Here is an 18,207-nt window from a genome sequence, read left to right on the forward strand (position 1 = left end):
CAGCACATAAGCTTTACTGCTCCATCGTGGTGTATGTCAAATATAAAGAGGAGGCCGAACGGCTCATCAGCGAGAAAATCATGATTATCTTTGCCGAAGCCGGATTCACGATCCGATACGAATACAGACCGAGGGTTACGCGCTGTTTCAAATGTGTCAGGAGTATGGACACCAAGCATACCGGTGTCAGAAAGCTCAATGATGCCTAAACTGCTCGCAGGAAGGCCACCCGATGTGTATTGCGGACAGCCCACGATGCGTCTCATGCCGGGGCCCCCACAGGGCAGACGACAGAGGATGCCCGGTATACCGTGAACAGCTAAGACGGTTATACCCAACCCATAAGTAGGCAGTTCGCCGTGCTGCAGCTCAATATCCAAAGGAGAAAGGAAACATTCTGGAGCGTTCTTAATGACGGAAAACTGAAGGAGTTCAGCGCGATTATTATATCAGAACCAAGCGTCTTTCTAGACAGCTCGGGTCGAATCGGCTCATCTCCGATATAGCACCCGGAATGGTTTCCGATTCTTCCAACGAACCCTTTGCAGGAGTGGCCTTATATCAGGAGCATGATCTTGGTTGATCGAAGCAAGCCCTTCTGGACGGGTGGGACGACTACAAAGACAGGACAGGCAGACTGGTATATGGACCCAAAGAAAAGTGGAAGCCAGACACGGGCTCGTGGCACCAACCATTGCGTATGCCAAGGCCACCAAGAGACTGGATTATGAAAAGGATGTAGCATGACCTCAACGACGTGAGCCTCTATGTCTTTGGCGGTTATTTTCACGGCTTAGTGGTCGACTGCTGGAGAACTCTGCAAAGATCTACTCTTAGCAAGCCATTGTTGGCATACCAATAGGCTCGTGTGGTTCTCAGGACATCCGCGTTCCTAGTGCGAGATCCCTTAGACGTCAGGGTGTCATGGGAGATGTGCCCTAGGGATATCTTTGTTCAGCAGGTGTCCTTGAACAGCAAGTGTCATACTGCCGCAGGTGTCCTAGTACATCAGTCAGCCACTTTAGCACCAGGACCCATTTCTGGTGCCGTTCTCGTATCTTTAGAAATGACGTCGACGATGTATCTTTTGCATCCTGTTTCCCGGTGAACCCGTCCCAAAGGGTCCCAAAATTGGGTTCCCAGATTTCGGGAACCCAAAGCAGGCGCCGACCACTTCCTAAAATTAGCACCTTTCCCATCCCCCCTCAAATCAGTCCCTCTTCACCTTGGGGACAGATATACTTACGAATCGTCCTGATCACACCCCCTTTTTGTGAGTTCTGCAAGAATTACGGAGTCAAATTGATGGTCGGTATGGCCCGATCCATTGAGAAAGCGGCAAAACCAAAGCGCGATAGGACAAACGACAACTTTAAAAAAAGTGTAAATGGATTCCTTCTGCGAGGTGAAAAACTCCGAGAGAAGTATCATGCCGACGTCTATATTCTTATCCGTCGTGAGCGGGAGCTCTACACCTATAACTCCGGCAGCAGATGATGGGTTCTAACCAAATATGAAATGGTAAGTAATATCCCGACGGAACTAGTGACGATTGGACTTGATAACTGGGAATGGTTTTCTGTCAGGATTGCAGTTTGGGACATCTGCTGCTCGGCCATCAGACGCATCTGAAATGATGGCACACTTTCCTGGATCTACTCAACTTCCTGCGAAACCCCCGCGTCCATTCGATTCAATCAATCGAAGAGCATGGAGAAAGTCAAGAAAGACGCGTCAAAATTCAGGCCAATCTTACAGGACCTGGACGCCAATCAGGTCTACCTCCTCCACGTTGACCGCCATCCGGTGCCACACAAAAAGATCATCTTCTTCACAGCGGTGCTCATCAATCTGACCGTCCTCGCACTGCTCATCGGACGTGTCGTCTACGTCTTCCCTCTGTACCGGGCCATTTTGCTTGGACGAGAGTGGGTACCGGACGCGCAATCGTCAACCACCTCCATCATCATTCGGCGGACCTTCTCCCTTCTCATCGACTCGCCGTTGATTCAATACGCCTGGCGATGGCCATACACCTTCTTCCTCGAACGATTGCATGGGCAATGGACCAACCCTGCAGCATGGCGCCTGGTTTCTGACTTCCGCCTGTCGGAACTGGTTGTGCGCAAATCTCGAAACTGGGGTGCCAAAGACGTCAGAGCTTCTATTGATGAGAGCCCATTGTTCAAATCGCGGGTGTTCCCGTTTGCTTCGGATCGCTATTTGCGAGAGAAGACTGGATACTTGATGCAAGGGAAGGGTTAGGATCTGGATTACGCCACGATGATTTGGTCGACGCGGGCCAAGTTGGAGATGGATTCAGATCGGCCCGTCCTGCTGGTGCCTGACAGGAAGGGTGCATGGGCGGCGCATTCATTGGAGTAGCGCTGGCGGTTCCGACACCTCAATTCCTTGTCCATTCACGCGTCAGCATCGTGGGCCGCGCAGATCAACTGGCCAGGCCTCCTTCGGTGCGTGTCCGCCGCATGATGAGATGGCCTTGATCTGGACGGCGCCGGCATCTTATGCATTCATGGTTAACCACGGCCCCTCGTTGGCCATGTCCGGTAGCCGAGGACCTTAAGGCAAGGAACGTGGTGCATGACATCAGGGGATAGCACTTCCAAGGTCGTCATGGGTGTTGGTCGGCGAGGTCTCGCCATGATCGCGCACAGGATGGGTGAGAGAGTCGACGCCGGATACGAAGTTCACGATTGCAGTCATCAGCGGGAAACAACTCTAGTTTAAGAGGGTTTGTTCTCATGATTCTAATCGTAGCATTGGTATAATCGTAATGAACCCCGTTGCTGAACCCCGACTACTCGTACATAGACACACCAGCCTGGAGTGATACAGCCGCGGCTCGTCCATCACTTTGGACAACATTTTGGCCTCCACGCCAGCTTCTGCATGGTTTGGCAAGAGCGACACACCAGCAGTGGAAGCCGCAATGTGCTGATCGGCCTTGCCGCTTCAAGGATACTGCTTGAGACTCTTCACGAGTATCACTCCAGCCGTTTCCAGAGCAGACTGCCCATGGCCAGGACCGAAACGCTCGAAAACGACATCAACGTGCCCGCCGTTGAGCTGTCCATGGTCAGCGATTGGAACTGGCTGCATGGTTGCGAGAACTTACGGCGTAATGACAATGTCAAATGGATGTAGAAGCCCCGATGCCAGTGCGAGGGCCACCACGTTGTACGCCATGGAATACCACACGTTGAACTTCGCTTGGGCGGTGACCTTCTTCGAAATTGAAAGCAGCTTGGGCAGCGCGTTGAGATCCGGCGACACGATCATGGCGTCCGCAGCACCGGCGTTACTCGCCCAGCTGGACGCCAACAACACCCCCGCATCGGCGGCGGCCTGTGCCAGCGTATCGTTGATGCCGTCGCCGACCATGACCACTTTGTGCCCTTTGGATTGCAGGTCGCGGACGCTAGCTTCTTTTTGGTGGGGAGCGGATCGGGCACCGAGGATGGGAATGTCGAGTTCCTTGGACACCCGTTGGGCTTCCTCGTCGACGTCGCCGGTGAGCTGTAGTCAAGTCAGGGGTGATAATGCTGCGAGATGGAGAACATACAATCAACACATGATATCCACGGTTCTTCATCTCGGCAATCACACTCAATGCTTCGTCGCGAACAGTGTCCTGCTTGGTCAGCTCAGCCATCCAAAGCTCGTCAACGACATACCTGCAGCGCCATGAATCCACCAAACTCCGAGTTGATGGCAAAGTAGACCGCCGTTGTCCGTTCCGATGATGGAATGTCCGCGTCCATCGCGATGCCATGCTCCTGCAAGAACGCCTCACTCCCAACATGCACATTAACCTCCTCCCCGTCGACCTCCATCCGACACTGAATCCCCGAACTCACGACGGACCCGTTGGCGGCCCTCCCGCTAAAAGTTCGCTCTTCCATGTTCAGCTGCAGCAGGGAATATTGGAAGACGGCCTTCGCGATGGGATGTCGCTGAGCATGAGGAGCCTCGGCCGCGGCGAGCATTCGATACACTTGGTGGTTGGTCCATCGACGGTTCGGTTGGAAGTAGACGGAGGAGACCCGCACTTCACCGGTTGTCAGGGTCCCGGTCTTGTCGAGGACCACATGGGTGATGCCCGCCAATGCCGCCATGGTTCGTGCGCCACGAGAGATGATGACGCCGTTTCGCCAGCCGGCGTCTAGGAGCGTTAGCGACGAAATGGCTGTGAGGAAGTGCTTACCGATTCCGATCATGACGGCCGAGGGAACCGCCAAACCCAAACCACACGGGCATGCCGACGCAAGAATGGCCGCCGACCGCTCCATGGCGTAGACAATCTGGTCCATGGAGAGATCTAAGGGGTGGAGGAGGAGGGACGCCATCGGAAGGGCCGCGATGAAGAGGACCGTCTTGACGAAGACGGACAAAAACCATCCGATCCCATCCTCGCTTTCAGTCTTGTAGTCGATAGCCGTGGTGATGCCATTCACCAGCGACATCAGGAATGAATCCGTCTGTTTCTTGTAGACGATGGCGGTCAGCGGGCTCGACAGGTTCCTGGTACCTGACAGCAAGAAATCGCCCGGCTTCTTCACGATCCGGGCGGACTCCCCGGTGACCGATGACTCGTCCAGCAGCGATTCTCCATCGATGATGTAACAGTCACACGCAACCAGCGACCCCGGGCGAATCCGAACTCGATCACCCTGTTGCAAAAGGACCGCCGGCACATATTCCTAGTCGATGTCAGCCAAGCCCTTACAAACACGAGACGACGAACCCGAGATTCTTCCAACCACACCAACGAATCCTCCGCCTGCAGTCGGAAGAGCGACGTCAACGACGACTGACTCCGTCGGCGAAGAATGACGTGCACCAGACGCCCACCAGTCACGACGACAGCCAGGAAACAGGTCGACGTGAACCGGGAGCTTCCACCCAGACCGAACAACTTCAAGATCAACAGGGCGAATCCTAACAGGAGCGAAAGACTGATCAAGGCGTCCATGCTCCCCAGACGCAGCCGACCACGAGGCCACGCGCTCTTATGAATCCAAGCGGCGTCCTTGAACAGCACCCATGCCGTCAACCCCAAGAGGAGGAGCGTGGCGAACGACTGGACGCCGTCGTACTGTCGCGCCGACCATGCCATGGCTTCGACGGTCGCAACGACTGACGACACGAACAGCGACGACATGAACCTCCCGCGCAGCATCCGCAGCTCCTCCGTCCGTTCCAGCAGCTGAATATGCTGCTCCGGTGTCCCCTGCCCGTCGAGCGTGTCGTATCCCAGCTCTTCAATCGTCTTGCGAACGGCGGGCGCGGTGATTTGTTCCGAATCGCAGAAAATGGACGCGCGGCTCAACGGGTACGACACCGAACATCGCAGAATGCCCGGAGTCTTGTGCAATGAGCTTTCAATATCTTGCGCACACGACACGCAGGTCATGCCCTGGATGTGCACTTTTATGCTCGACGACGACTCCATCTCCTGGTCCTCCGACCCGTCGAAATAACCCCGATCAAAGACATTGTATTTGATATCGAATACCTTGATATCCAGATCATCGCACAATTGAATGAACCGATTCATGGCATACGCCATGAAGACGCAGCAAGCCATGACGATGGAAGCGCCTCCGGCTGGTGGTCGGACTTCCTGGAACGATTAAGGCTGGGGCAACCATGTTGAAGGTGACGGCTAAATCACGACAAAATGTTGATAACCAGCACCATGTCATAAAATCCTACTCGACTGCTGATGAGACGACAAATTCACTGTCACCGGCTATCGGAATAGCGGGGCGCAGGTGCCCATCCGCACGCGCCCATTGGCATGCGCGCCCTGACGCGTGAGGGAAACCTTTTCCCCGCAGTGGAGCCGTGGTGGAAGTGGACCTGGAACATCGCCTTCACGGACGGATGGAGTGAAAATACTCAAGTCCAACGCTGCGCGAGCCATCTTGAGACGGCTATGCAGTGCGGGGATGTCGATGGCGCGAGTCATCATGTTGAGATGGGTTCGTATTTAGGTGGAGCGGTCCACCGCTGTTGGGGACGTTGTTCCCATCGATCCAGAGAATGAGGTTCGTGCTAGGAACGTCACATCATCGAGACATCCTTTGATAGGAGCGTGCGAATTTGGAGATGGCTATTATCACGGTAGATCATTGTCACCAATGTCGGGGAACAGCCACTGACATCCTCAGACCACCACCACGGTGAAGAGCGAGAAGCAGCTCGGAGCGCGAGCCTTGACGGGCACCTTCGACTGGAAGGGTAAGGATATCTCCGGCTTCAACATCCCACGCACTCACATCCACAGATGTCCTCATCCCCCGCGATGCCGGCACCGGTGTGACCAAATGGTACTACCAGCGCCGCACCATCTACCAGTACGCCCTGGTGGCGGGCCTGGGTCTTCTGACCTTCTACAATTCGGAGAACCCTCGCATGCGCGCGGCGGCGCTCGGCGTCCTCTTCCCCGGCGCCGGTTTCATCGCTGTCGGAACGATCTGGTCCGTCCTCGCCTTCATCGTGTCCACCGCGCTGCTCCCGCTCCTCCTCTTCGCGTGGTTCGCGTCCGGCGGCGTCAGTCTGCCGCTGGCTCTGTACCTGGGAGACATCCTCCTCGCCGCCGCCATGGCTGGCAAGCCCGTGCTGGAGCTGGCGGCACCCCTCTGGGTGACCATCGTGGCGGTCGGCATCTCGGTCATCACCTTCCGCACCCTGAACGCCAACAACGAGGCCCGCGAGCGAGGCAAGAAGCGGAACGAGTACCTGATCTCGACCGTCCAGGAGATTCAGCAGCAGGGTGTGTCTTCCCAGGCCGCTCCCGGGACTCGGGAGATGGACCTCGACACTCTGCGATTCCTGCAGTGGACGCTGGAGATGGGCCTTGCTCCTCGGGACGACTGGTCCTACCATGATGTGATTGATCAGTTCCAGACCTCCGCCATCCGCTACCAGTTGTACGGTGGTGGCTGGGATCTGGCCCTCTATCAGTCCATCTACGCCCCCAACTTCCACGGCTACCTGTCCCTGGCACAGCGGAACCTCATCGAGAAGTCCCTGACCAAGAAGGTCATGAACTTCTGGCAGTGGGAGAGCCTCTTCGTAAGCATCGCGCCGTAATCACCACGTCCACGCTAACAATCGCAGGGCAAGTTCAAGACCATGGACATCGACCCCATCCGCAAGGACAACATCGTGCGTCCCCTGAGATGATAAATGACCCGGCTAACCTCCTCGCAGATGGTGTCCGGATATATCCTTTTGTCGTGCGCTCTCTACCAAGCCAACACGGGCGACAACCGCTACACCAAGCCCGGCAGCCTCGCGTTCGAGGTCACCCACAACGACGTCTACAAGTACGACATCCAGAGCGTCGCCGAGCTCGTCTTCTTCAACATGGACCAGAACCCGTACACCCTATACCCCTGCGAGCCCAACTGGGTCTACGCCATCTGCAACCTCATCGGCGTTATCGGTCTCCAGGCCTCCGACCGCGTTCTCGGCAACAAGTTCGCCGATCGTATTCGGGAACGGTTCGAGTCGGCTCTCGAGCGCGAGTTCAGCAACGCCGACGGCACCATCCTCCCCATCCGCAGCGAGCTGACCGGCTTCACCATCCCCGGCCTCGCCGGCACCATCTCCGACGCCAGCGTGTGTATGCAGGGCTCGCCGTACATCCCCGCCATCGCTCACCGCAACTGGGCCTTCATCAAGCGTGAGAACCTCAAGTACAACAAGGACGGCAAGCTGGAGCTCGTCGGCCTCATCGGTGCGGACAAACTCGACCCCGGCAACTACAAGGAGGGTGTCGGAGCCATCCGCGCCAACCTTGCCGCCGTGGCCGCCGAGTTCGGTGACGCGCAGATCGCCCACGATCTAGTCAAGCAGGTCGATGAGGAGTACCATCCCGTCAAGGAGACCAAGAGCGGCTCCCGCAAGAACCAGGGTCTGTCCACCATCCTCCACGGTTCCACCCTCCGCGCTCGCATGTCCGGTTTCCAGGATTGGTCCAACCTCGTCGGCAAGGGTATTCCGGAGATCACCCGCAGCGGCCCTATCCTCGAGGAGGTTACGTTCCCCGACGTCCTAGTCGCCAAGGCGTACTCCGTGGACGGCGAGTCCGTCGACCTGGTCCTCTACGACGGCAAGGCCCCGGGTCGCTTCCAGCTCGGCTTCACGCAGCTCCGCCCCGGCGCCACGTACTCGCTGGGAAAGCAGACCGCGACCGCCGACGAGGAGGGCCACGCCAGCTTTGAGCTGGAGATCCGCGGCCGCACGGCCGTGAAGCTGGAGCCCGTCGCGTAAAAGCGCGGTGTTCTGGCAATGCGGAGTTTCACAGGGATGCATTTCTGTTCTTTGTCGTATGCGGCCTTGGTTTCTGCGGCATCCCGTGCGCGTTTTGCCTCCGCCTCTTCTCTTTGCCGCTCGAATACGGATTTCTTCGTAACGCATGCACAGCGGCTGCGTCAGTGTACATGGTGGGCTGTCGGATCGTTCCGATTCCAAGTCTCCATACTATCTATCAAACCCTAGCGTTCTTCACAAACTCCTTCCAAGTTGTAGGTTTATCCTCCAAAGCATCTAGGCTCTCCTGTAAGGAAATTCCGTCGAAGAGTCCTGGCTCCTCAATCAGCAAGTGGTTCTCTAGCATCTCCTGGGCCATCGAGTCCGGTAGGAAGCTCTTATACTGATCCGCGGTAACTTGAGTGAACTGGATCTTCTTTCAGGTTACCTCTTCAAAGTCAGCGAGGATCTGTGTCACCGGATAGTAGTCGGTGGCTGCAAAGATCCGTTTGCCGTTGAATGCGTCTGGCTTCTTCAACGCGGGCTTCACAAATTTACCTAAGACGTGTCAGTGTTTCAGCTCTGCGGAAATGTATATAGGAATGCTCACCCATATCCTGGACCGTTTCGACAAGGGGGAACTTTGCCTCCTTGCTGACTGGATATGCAAGGCTGTAGGAGCCGTCGTCGCGCTTCCGCAGCATCTGCAGGTAGTTGGACATGTAGTAACCTGCCACAACAAAAGTGGCTGGGATCCCCAAGGAGCGGATGTGTTCTTCGATTTCAGCCTTGCTGTCGAAGTGTTTCGCGTGTGAGAGTCGGCCGCTAGAGATTTGGGTCGCGTTCAGCAGAGATGAGAAAATGAGATGCTTGACTCCGACTTCTTTGGAAGCATCAGCGACGGTCTTCCCTTGGGCTTTCTCAACTTCAGGATCACCAGTCTCCCAGTAGTTAGTCACGAGAAAGGCGGTATCGGAACCCTTGATCGCAGAGATAATCGAGTCCTTGTGGTTCATGTCCGCCTGTAACGAGATAACCACGGAGTTTTCCAACCTCGGGATTTTCGCCCATATTACCGTCACAATTTCAACGCCCTTTTTCGCCAGTGCCTGCGCCTTAGGCTTGGAAGCGTCGCGAGTCACGCCTCGAATGGAGTACTCTTTCGATAGTTGCATCGCCGAGGATCGCGTCGATCACTGAGCCTCCTTGGATGCCAGTGGCACCGAAGACCGTGAACTTTTGGCATCGTCGGAAAATTGGAGAGGTCAAACGCCTGGGATTTCTGGGATAGAATTTAATGTTGATCTCGGGATCGTGAGTGATGTGCAGTGGAAGGGAACGTCGACTCGTCGAGCACTTGATATAAGACCGCAGTGGAGAGGATGCCATTTCAAATCTGTGACGTCAATTCTTCATTCAGCCGGCTCAGTCAGAAGAGCTTCTGTAGGAAGTAGTTCTAGCACGGAATACAACTATTCTTGGCCCTCGTCTTAATCGTTTGAGCAAACCTTTCCGCGTAGAATTCGTCCACATCTCCAAGTATAGCAAGCATAGGGTACCTCTGTGCTTATGGCCATATTCCATGCTTTAATCAGGTCTGTCGGGCCGTTTTCCTGTCCTTCTCGGCCAAAAAGTGAATCGATGAGTTGATGTTGCTACAGTCATGCCCGATATCGGCTAGGAATTCTTCCAACGCGGGAGGTTTCCAGATAGGCTGTTGATGAAATAGGGCTCTGGCAACAGACGGCAATGACAACTATGAAGAGGGAGGAGAAGAAGAAGTCATTTGAATTGGTGCGGGCGCTGGCAAGGATACTGAAGTAGGTACAACAGTCGTGGCTGGTGTAGAAGTAGTCGGTATAAAGGGAGGTCGAGGGATTGATACATGCCACAGCAGCTTTTGCTTGGCTGGTAGGAGAACAAGAACCGTGATAACGACTAGGCTACAGATGGGTGCGTACCATTTCTTTAGTTCTTACTCCCGATAACAATGTCCTTTCCGCTGACCGGGTCTTCGGCATAGATTCGATGATAAACGAATTTCAGAGTGCTACGCGTCCTTCTCACGGCGTCGAGAAGTTCGATGGACAGGTCGTGAAATTCTTCAATTTCTTGACGAAACTTGTAGTCGTCATATTGAAAATATCCTCCAACCATTGCTGCGGCGAACAACCGTCGTAATGGATGGGATTTCGGTAACTCTGCGGCGGAACGGATGTGCTCGGACGTGAGGAATTTCGTGTTGGGTTCGGTCCTCGAGTTGGGTTCGGTCGTCGAGAATAAATCGTGATATTCGAACTGTTCAGAAGCGTTTTGATACGATCTACCACTCGACCTTCCATCCCGGTGACGCTACAGTGGTCCGCAAGTCGGAGGAATTCGACCAGTGAACTGATGGCGTCCTGGGCCGGCAATGTCCCTAGGCTCACACGTCCCACATATAGCCATTGGAGAAGCATTTCGAAACTTCGAACGGACACCACGCCATCGATCTCGGCCAAGGTGGTCGACTGTTCGTGGGTCTCCCGAAAATCGCCGCCAAATGTGGCGGCGAAGTACGGTGACTGTTGGCAGATGAGTGCCTCCGTCACCAGGTACTCACGAGAAGATCCGATGCAAATCTTGACGCAGGCCTGAGTAGAGTGGAATCATCCTATCTCGATCAGCGACCGGTCATCGGAGAGTGGCGAAATGGCATACGATTTCGCGAAGACAGTGAAAGGCAAGCGATGGGCCTCCTCCGGACCTGAGCTCGACATATTGGAAGTTGGAAGTCTGAAAGGTGAGCTGGTCGTTCACTCTTGTACGGTCGTGAGTGTTTGTCACGGATCGAGATTTGGGCCTGGCTGATGGGTGCCTCTGGCACATTTGCAAGCCGGGGACGAGTTCCGCACGGCGGCCAGGCGCACCACGGTCTCCACTTGTCGAAATCCCGCAGGGGAAAAGAAGTCGTGGGGGAAGTCTGTTGGTTCCCTATTATTGGCCCATGGTGCCCCACGGGGTTTGCCCATGCGGCCACTGTTTGGGCTATTGTAGATTTCCCAGTGCCAGCCAAACCACTCAGCCAGAAGATGCGTTGTGAGGTTTCGCCATTGACCCAATTGTATATGGCGTGGAGGAGATCGGTACGGGTTCTGGGGAGACAGGTTGGTTCGTGCTCCCGCTTGCGTGTGCTAAACGGTGCGTCCGCAGCAATGGGTAGGATCTTCTGAAGTAAATCGTTGTGTTCTAATTATGCTTTCAGTTAATCTGTCATCATCGCAAGTTCTAATGCAGAATTACTCACTTGAAGTAGTCTCACTGGAGGCAAAAGTTATACTTCCAAGGTTGATGCCAGCAAAGTTCTGGCCTCCATCGGTTCCGGAGTCCGGACGTGTTATGGATGGCAAGATGGTGGGGTAAAGGGCCGCTAGTCATGAGGGGCTATCACCGCCGTTGCTCTGTGACACTGAAGACATTCGGCGACAACCTGTTATTCTCTTTTCCGTTGATATTGGCATGTTCATTGAGCAAAATCGTCGTCAGGCTGGCTGGACTGGCGGCGTCAAGATGCGCGCGATGGTTTGCCGCAACCCCTCTGCATCGTCTCAATGGAAGTGCAGCCATTCAGCCCCTAAATATAGATAGAGATCTCTTGCCTCTCCCCGTTCTCTCCTCCTGGTTTCAAATAGTCAATTCGCAATTCTTTTTGATATTTTCGTTTGAATAGGATGGATCCTCTCAGCATCACCGCCTCAGTAGTGGGAATCACCACAACAGTTCTCCAGAGTGTCCAGGTCCTCGCCAAGACCGTCGACAACCTTAAAGATGCTCCCAAAACTATACATGTGTTTCCCCTTTCCATGGTCACGTGTAATATTTAATGAGCGAGGTTGCTGTGCGTTGCTGGAGGTTCGAGCTAGACCAACGGTAATGCTATTCTCGCTATAATACGAGTATTAAGATCAATATTGAGTTCTAAGGGTTGCCACCTGTGAAGAGCTCCGATAGACGGCGCAAGGGCGCGATATGATAGTTGAATTATGTCATACACTGACGATACTACCCCACCATGAATGTCCTCAGGTGCTCAAGGATCCGCAATTCGGCAAAGGTATCTATTCCTGTGCGACTGATTATCCGGCTCCCCAAACCAGTAATATCAGAGGTCTCGAATGGTTTTCAGGTCTCCCCGTTAAATTACCTGTATACCGCTGGAACACGTTGGTTTGCAAGGTTTCATGGACTGCAACTGTCCTTTGACAAGGTTTGACCGAATTCTTGAGAGCTCGCGCTAGACCCCGATAACAAGTAATAACCCCAAGCAGAACCTCCTATCGACAGCGTTTAGAACCCTATCCTTTGGGCTTTGAGTCTTTACCCCGAGTCTATGGAGCGTGCATGATTTTCACAGAACACTAGAATCAAGAGTTGCGGCCAAAGTACTAGCAACATGCCTGAACGGGGGATCAGAATTGCTATTGACGTATGCCCTCACTTTCCCAGCCTTGTAGCAAATACTGACGAAAAACAGCGGGGTGGGACCTTCACTGACTGTGTTGGGAACCCCGGGACAGGGAGGATGGAAGACGATGTTGTAGTGAAGCTCTTATCTGTGGATCCAAGCAATTACGATGATGCACCCTTGGAAGGGATTCGCAGATTATTGTCTAAGTTCACAGGAAAGGAAATCCCTCGTGGTGAGCCGCTGGATACCTCCAATATCGAGAGCATACGAATGGGAACGACGGTCGCAACCAATGCACTATTAGAGCGAAAGGGGGAGGACATCGCCCTGGTAGTGACCAAAGGCTTCAAAGACTGCTTAGAGATCGGCAATCAATCCCGCCCAAACATCTTCGATCTCGCCATCCGGAAACCGGAAGTACTCTACAAGCGAGTTGTCGAGATCGACGAAAGAGTGACTTTAGAAGACTATGCGGAAGATCCGGAACGGACCAAGACAGAGTCCAAGCCGATTGAAGAGGCTGGAAAAGATGCTCAGCTTGTCCGTGGCCTTTCGGGCGAAGCAGTGCGAATTCTTAAACAGCCAGTTGAAGACGAGATACGGTCCCGGTTGAAGGAGGTATATGACTCTGGCTTGAGGAGTATAGCAGTCTGTTTGATGCATGGGTACACGTTCCCTCACCACGAGGCCCTCGTGGGTAAAATTGCCGAGGACATCGGGTTTGAGCATGTCAGTCTCAGTCATCAGCTCATGCCTATGATCAAACTAGTCCCTCGTGCAACGTCTGCCTGTGCCGACGCTTATCTTACCCCGGCAATCAAGAAGTACATCTCCGGATTCGCCGCAGGGTTTGCAGGAGGCATTGGCACAGAAGCTGTCAAGAAGCAAGCGGGCGCGAAAGCTGCCAGGTGCGAATTCATGCAATCGGACGGTGGTCTAGTCGATGTCGACAAATTTTCTGGCTTGCGAGCTGTTCTATCCGGTCCGGCAGGAGGCGTCGTGGGCTACGCTTTGACATCGTACGATCGTAAAACCAACATTCCTGTCATCGGATTTGACATGGGGGGAACGAGCACTGATGTCAGTCGTTACGGAGAGGGGAGATATGATCATGTTTTTGAAACCACGACTGCAGGAGTAACAATTCAGTCTCCTCAACTTGATATCAATACGGTTGCGGCAGGCGGAGGCTCGCGGCTGTTCTTCAGGAATGGGCTCTTTGTGGTGGGCCCTGAGTCTGCGAGTGCCCATCCTGGACCCGCGTGCTATAGGAAGGGCGGTCCCTTGACGATAACGGATGCAAATCTCTTCCTTGGACGTCTCCTGCCTGACTTCTTCCCAAAGATCTTCGGAAAGAATGAAGATGAGGGCCTTGATACGGAAGCCAGTGAGCAGTTGTTCAAACAGCTGACAGATGACATAAACTTGGAGGTTGCTGGAGATGACAAGTCTAAAGCGATGTCCATCGATGAGGTCGCATTTGGATTTATCAAAATTGCAAACGAGACGATGACACGACCGATCCGTTCGCTGACAGAAGCCCGAGGGCACGATACATCGAGGCACCGACTTGCTACTTTCGGAGGCGCTGGAGGGCAGCATGCCGTTGCAATTGCTGAAGCATTGGGTATCTCTCAGATCTTGATCCACCGATATTCTTCAGTGCTGTCGGCTTACGGCATGGCACTTGCCGATGTCGTAGATGAGAGACAAGAACCGGATTCAAAGGTGTGGTCCGATGATGATAAAGAGATTCGGGATTATTTGAAAAATAAAGTGGAAGATCTTAAAGCGAAGGCAAGGGCTGGACTCCGTGAGCAAGGCTTCTCAGTCGAGAATATCGTCTTTGAAGAATACCTCAATCTCCGATACCGAGGAACGGAGTCAGCGCTCATGATCATCCGTCCCTCGAAAGAAGTCGCTGAGAAGGAGCATGGCGGCGATGACTGGGCGTTCGGAAATGCCTTTGTCAAGCAGCACGACCAGGAGTTTGGGTTCACTTTGCCTGACCGTGACATTATCGTAGATGATGTACGAGTACGTGGCATTGGAAAGACGTTTGAAGGCTTGGAACAGACCGTGGATGACCAGTTGAAGGAGATCAAGCCGAAAGACGTTAGCAGAGAAGAAAAGCGATACGGCGAGCGCAAAGTTTACTTCGAAGGGGGAAGACGCGACACACCCCTCTACAAGATCGAGGATCTCGAGATCGGAGACCGGGTCAAGGGTCCAGCCATACTCGCAGATGGAACCCAGACAATTGTTGTCACTCCAGGGGCCAGTGCCCTTGTTATCAAGACTCACGTTATCATCAACATTGGAGAGAGTGAGTTCAAGGACGTGAAGGTCAACACTAAAGAAGTCGACCCGATCATGCTGAGCATCTTTGCGCACCGCTTCATGGCCATCGCGGAGCAAATGGGACGAGCGCTCCAGAAGACGAGCGTGAGCACCAATGTCAAAGAACGATTGGATTACTCATGCGCGTTGTTTGACGAGGATGGTGCTTTGGTCGCAAATGGTATATACTGATGCCACAGAATCTTTGGTGCAACCGCTAACTGCAGCAGCTCCTCACCTGCCTGTCCATCTCGGGTCCATGTCAACCTGTGTCAAGAAGCAAGCAGCAATCTGGAAAGGCAAGCTGAAAAGAGGGGATGTTTTGGTCTCGAATCACCCGATGTTTGGTGGCACTCATCTTCCAGATATTACCGCGATAACGCCAGCTTTCAACGGAGACAAAATCGTGTTTTATGTTGCCTCGAGAGCCCATCATGCTGACATTGGGGGGATTCTCCCTGGTTCCATGCCTCCAAACTCGAGAGAACTGTACCAGGAGGGTGCAGCGATCAAGTCAGAGAAATTGGTATCAGAAGGCAAGTTCAACGAGAAGCGAATGGTCGAGCTATTGTACGATGAACCAGCCCAATATCCTGGATGCAGTGGCTCGAGAAGTCTTGCGGACAACATCAACGACTTGAAGGCCCAGGTGGCAGCAAACCAGAAAGGAATCAATTTGATCAGCACTCTGATTGAGGACTACGGCGAGGATGTGGTGAAGTTCTACATGAAGAGCATCCAAGATAATGCGGAGATGAGCGTCAAAGCCCTTCTTAAGAATGTCTATAAGCGGTTCGAAGGCAAAGATCTATCAGCCACCGACTACATGGATGATGGAAGCCCTATCAAACTGAAAGTCAAGATTGATCGTGAGAAAGGAGAAGCTGAGTTCGACTTCACTGGAACTGGACCAGAAGTCTACGGTACGAGTTACTATATCATCATTTGAACAACACAACTAACACGATACTAGGCAATATCAACGCACCAGAGGCCATCACGTACTCTGCGATCATCTACTGTCTTCGTTGTCTGGTTTCTGAGGACATCCCCCTGAATCAAGGATGTCTGAAGCCAATTCATGTCAAGATCCCGAAGAAGTCCTTCCTTTCTCCCTCAGACAAAGCCGCTGTTGTAGGGGGCAACGTCCTCACGGTATGTTTGTCTACATGAATACCGCTGACATGTCGCTAACAGGACGCAGAGTCAGCGAGTCACCGATGTGGTACTAAAAGCCTTCCAAGCCTGTGCAGCTTCTCAGGGTGACTGCAACAATTTGACCTTCGGCTTCGGTTCAAACGCAGTAGGGAAAGCCGCCGTGAAAGGCTTCGGATACTACGAGACCATTGCAGGCGGCTCCGGGGCAGGACCGACCTGGAATGGCACATCCGGAGTCCATGTACACATGACCAATACACGCATCACCGATGCCGAGGTCTTTGAGCGTCGTTACCCCGTCATCCTACGCGAATTCAACCTTCGCGCTGGAAGCGGTGGGCGAGGACAACATCATGGAGGCGACGGAGTCATCCGAGATATTGAATTCCGCATCCCAGTTCAAGTCAGCATCCTCAGCGAGCGCCGTGTTTACCATCCATACGGCCTGGAAGGAGGTGAAGACGCAGTTTGCGGGATGAACGTGTGGGTCCGAAAGGTGGAACGGAGCGACGAGAATTCCGACAGCGTCGCTTCAACGACCATCGTCGATGACGATGAGGTGAGGTATATCAACTTGGGCGGCAAGAACACGGCGGATATGAAACCGGGGGAGAGAATCATCGTTATGACGCCCGGAGGAGGTGGTTGGGGTCCGTTTGGCGAGGAGAGCAAGGCGCAGAAGCAAGCGGATCCGAAGCTGGCTTGGAGAAAGGGTAGTGTTGCGCTGCGCCAGGATATGGCGGAGGCATCCGCATGAATGTCATGAATAGATCTCGATATTCGGGACGATTCCGACTTCTAAGAGAGAATAGAATCCCTTCTTCCTCAGTTTTCTCCTATCTTCGGCTTCCAAACAAGGTGCTTTGCTGAATCGACGTCTTCGTCCCATTCGACCTCACACCGCTAACAACAACGATCGGCGGGTGAGAAGGAACCAGCCGCATACCAACACCATGACAGAGTTGAGCTATCCTGAAGGCATAAACAAGCTAAATTCGACTGCGGTCATCCTGTATACTAGCTACGATTCATGTAGCACAACCCCAAACTTACCCCTATCTTTACAATTTGGCTGGGCTGAACAGCCTCAAAGTCTGAGTCTTGCCTGCAACGCTTGCGGCTTGTCACTTGTGGCTTTGTGAAAAGTAAGCAGTGAGTAGTGAGCACTGAACAGTACTATGTAAGCACATGCAATAATCTGCGCCCCAGTCGCCGTTGTACCTGACAAAGTGATGATCCCGATCGACAATATGCTCTGCTACCTACAGAGTACTCCATCCAAGCTTCAGTGATCAGCAACGGCATTATCCACATTAGATATTAAGTACAGTTGCTTATTTTCAATAGTACATAACAAGAAGAAAGTCTCCGCTTGACTTTTCAATCGCCTCACTATCTCTGACGCTTCTGGCGCGATGCATTTGATGGCCCTGAGTCAGTGTAGTCCCGACATCGCGTTTCCCTGGTTTCGGCGCTCTGCTAAAATCGCAATGATCAGCGTCAGAGCCATGGCCTTGGATACAGGAACAAGATGGATGTTTCATACTACGATAAATTGGTACTGTAGCAGTCTCACACACGAAAGGTCAAAGGATGCTAGATGGAGCAAAACTCCTGACTCAGTCCGGGACTTCGGAATCGACAGCCATGGTTCCGTAAGCCAGAGTATCGGGAATGTACCTTATCATCCCACCCACTTTTACTTCATCACATCGCATACCCGGAATATTGCCAAGTTTAGAGCTTAGAGAATAAGAAAACGATGCACCATACTACATATTAACGTTCGTGGTGTGACAATCTCTGATTACCACCGTCTGCGGAGAGATAACTGCACCACTGTTGCTGTGGCCCGCTAGAGTCACGCAATGGCACCTGTACAACTTTGAAACCACTGCTATCAAATGTCAACCCACTAATATCAGACTGATAAACGAGACCCGTCGGAACGAATTCGCAGATTCCGAACTCTCGCCTGT

The 18,207-nt window shown here is 53.3% G+C and overlaps 6 protein-coding genes across 6 annotated transcripts; 3 read left to right on the forward strand and 3 right to left on the reverse strand.

The window, feature by feature from the left end:
• Nucleotides 1-1,710: 1,710 nt before the first annotated feature.
• P152DRAFT_470421 (uncharacterized protein) lies at nucleotides 1,711-2,265 on the forward strand (the record flags this gene model as incomplete). The annotated part of the gene is made up of 1 exon (XM_033680974.1): nucleotides 1,711-2,265. The coding sequence occupies one exon, from the start codon at nucleotides 1,711-1,713 to the stop codon at nucleotides 2,263-2,265; it is 555 nt and encodes a 184-aa protein (XP_033538025.1).
• A 485-nt stretch (nucleotides 2,266-2,750) lies between these two features.
• Nucleotides 2,751-4,238, reverse strand: P152DRAFT_454662 (HAD-like protein; the record flags this gene model as incomplete). Its single annotated transcript, XM_033678631.1, has 5 exons — nucleotides 2,751-3,087; nucleotides 3,137-3,537; nucleotides 3,584-3,652; nucleotides 3,696-4,183; nucleotides 4,226-4,238. The coding sequence occupies 5 exons, from the start codon at nucleotides 4,236-4,238 to the stop codon at nucleotides 3,006-3,008; spliced, it is 1,053 nt and encodes a 350-aa protein (XP_033538026.1). The 3' UTR covers nucleotides 2,751-3,005.
• Nucleotides 4,239-5,899: 1,661 nt separating this feature from the next.
• Nucleotides 5,900-8,389, forward strand: P152DRAFT_121713 (uncharacterized protein). Its single transcript, XM_033673711.1, has 5 exons — nucleotides 5,900-6,147; nucleotides 6,195-6,264; nucleotides 6,311-7,101; nucleotides 7,147-7,194; nucleotides 7,240-8,389. Exons 1-5 carry the CDS (start codon nucleotides 6,133-6,135, stop codon nucleotides 8,302-8,304), a joined length of 1,989 nt encoding a protein of 662 aa, XP_033538027.1. The 5' UTR covers nucleotides 5,900-6,132; the 3' UTR covers nucleotides 8,305-8,389.
• A 132-nt stretch (nucleotides 8,390-8,521) lies between these two features.
• P152DRAFT_505048 (NmrA-domain-containing protein) lies at nucleotides 8,522-9,458 on the reverse strand (the record flags this gene model as incomplete). Its single annotated transcript, XM_033682412.1, has 4 exons — nucleotides 8,522-8,710; nucleotides 8,762-8,841; nucleotides 8,894-9,305; nucleotides 9,360-9,458. The coding sequence occupies 4 exons, from the start codon at nucleotides 9,456-9,458 to the stop codon at nucleotides 8,522-8,524; spliced, it is 780 nt and encodes a 259-aa protein (XP_033538028.1).
• Nucleotides 9,459-10,346: 888 nt separating this feature from the next.
• P152DRAFT_470425 (uncharacterized protein) lies at nucleotides 10,347-11,042 on the reverse strand (the record flags this gene model as incomplete). The annotated part of the gene is made up of 3 exons (XM_033680975.1): nucleotides 10,347-10,847; nucleotides 10,886-10,916; nucleotides 10,984-11,042. 3 exons carry the CDS (start codon nucleotides 11,040-11,042, stop codon nucleotides 10,347-10,349), a joined length of 591 nt encoding a protein of 196 aa, XP_033538029.1.
• Nucleotides 11,043-12,394: 1,352 nt separating this feature from the next.
• On the forward strand, nucleotides 12,395-17,282 carry P152DRAFT_428433 (uncharacterized protein). Its single transcript, XM_033677329.1, has 6 exons — nucleotides 12,395-12,529; nucleotides 12,591-12,748; nucleotides 12,797-15,251; nucleotides 15,301-15,993; nucleotides 16,044-16,225; nucleotides 16,275-17,282. Exons 2-6 carry the CDS (start codon nucleotides 12,716-12,718, stop codon nucleotides 16,983-16,985), a joined length of 4,074 nt encoding a protein of 1,357 aa, XP_033538030.1. The 5' UTR covers nucleotides 12,395-12,529; nucleotides 12,591-12,715; the 3' UTR covers nucleotides 16,986-17,282.
• Nucleotides 17,283-18,207: the final 925 nt, after the last annotated feature.

Source organism: Eremomyces bilateralis, assembly GCF_010015585.1.
Source record: "Eremomyces bilateralis CBS 781.70 unplaced genomic scaffold P152scaffold_2, whole genome shotgun sequence".
Lineage (NCBI taxonomy): Eukaryota > Fungi > Ascomycota > Dothideomycetes > Eremomycetales > Eremomycetaceae > Eremomyces > Eremomyces bilateralis.

Bases quoted from the DNA above. Each gene is read 5' to 3' on its own strand.
- P152DRAFT_121713 (XM_033673711.1), top strand. The intron at 6,265-6,310 runs GTAAGGATATCT...TCACATCCACAG, and splicing joins GGGCACCTTCGACTGGAAGG to ATGTCCTCATCCCCCGCGAT. The intron at 7,102-7,146 runs GTAAGCATCGCG...TAACAATCGCAG, and splicing joins GGCAGTGGGAGAGCCTCTTC to GGCAAGTTCAAGACCATGGA.
- P152DRAFT_428433 (XM_033677329.1), top strand. From the start codon at position 12,716: ATGCCTGAACGGGGGATCAGAATTGCTATTGAC. The intron at 15,252-15,300 runs GTATATACTGAT...TAACTGCAGCAG, and splicing joins TGGTGCTTTGGTCGCAAATG to CTCCTCACCTGCCTGTCCAT. The intron at 16,226-16,274 runs GTATGTTTGTCT...AACAGGACGCAG, and splicing joins TAGGGGGCAACGTCCTCACG to AGTCAGCGAGTCACCGATGT.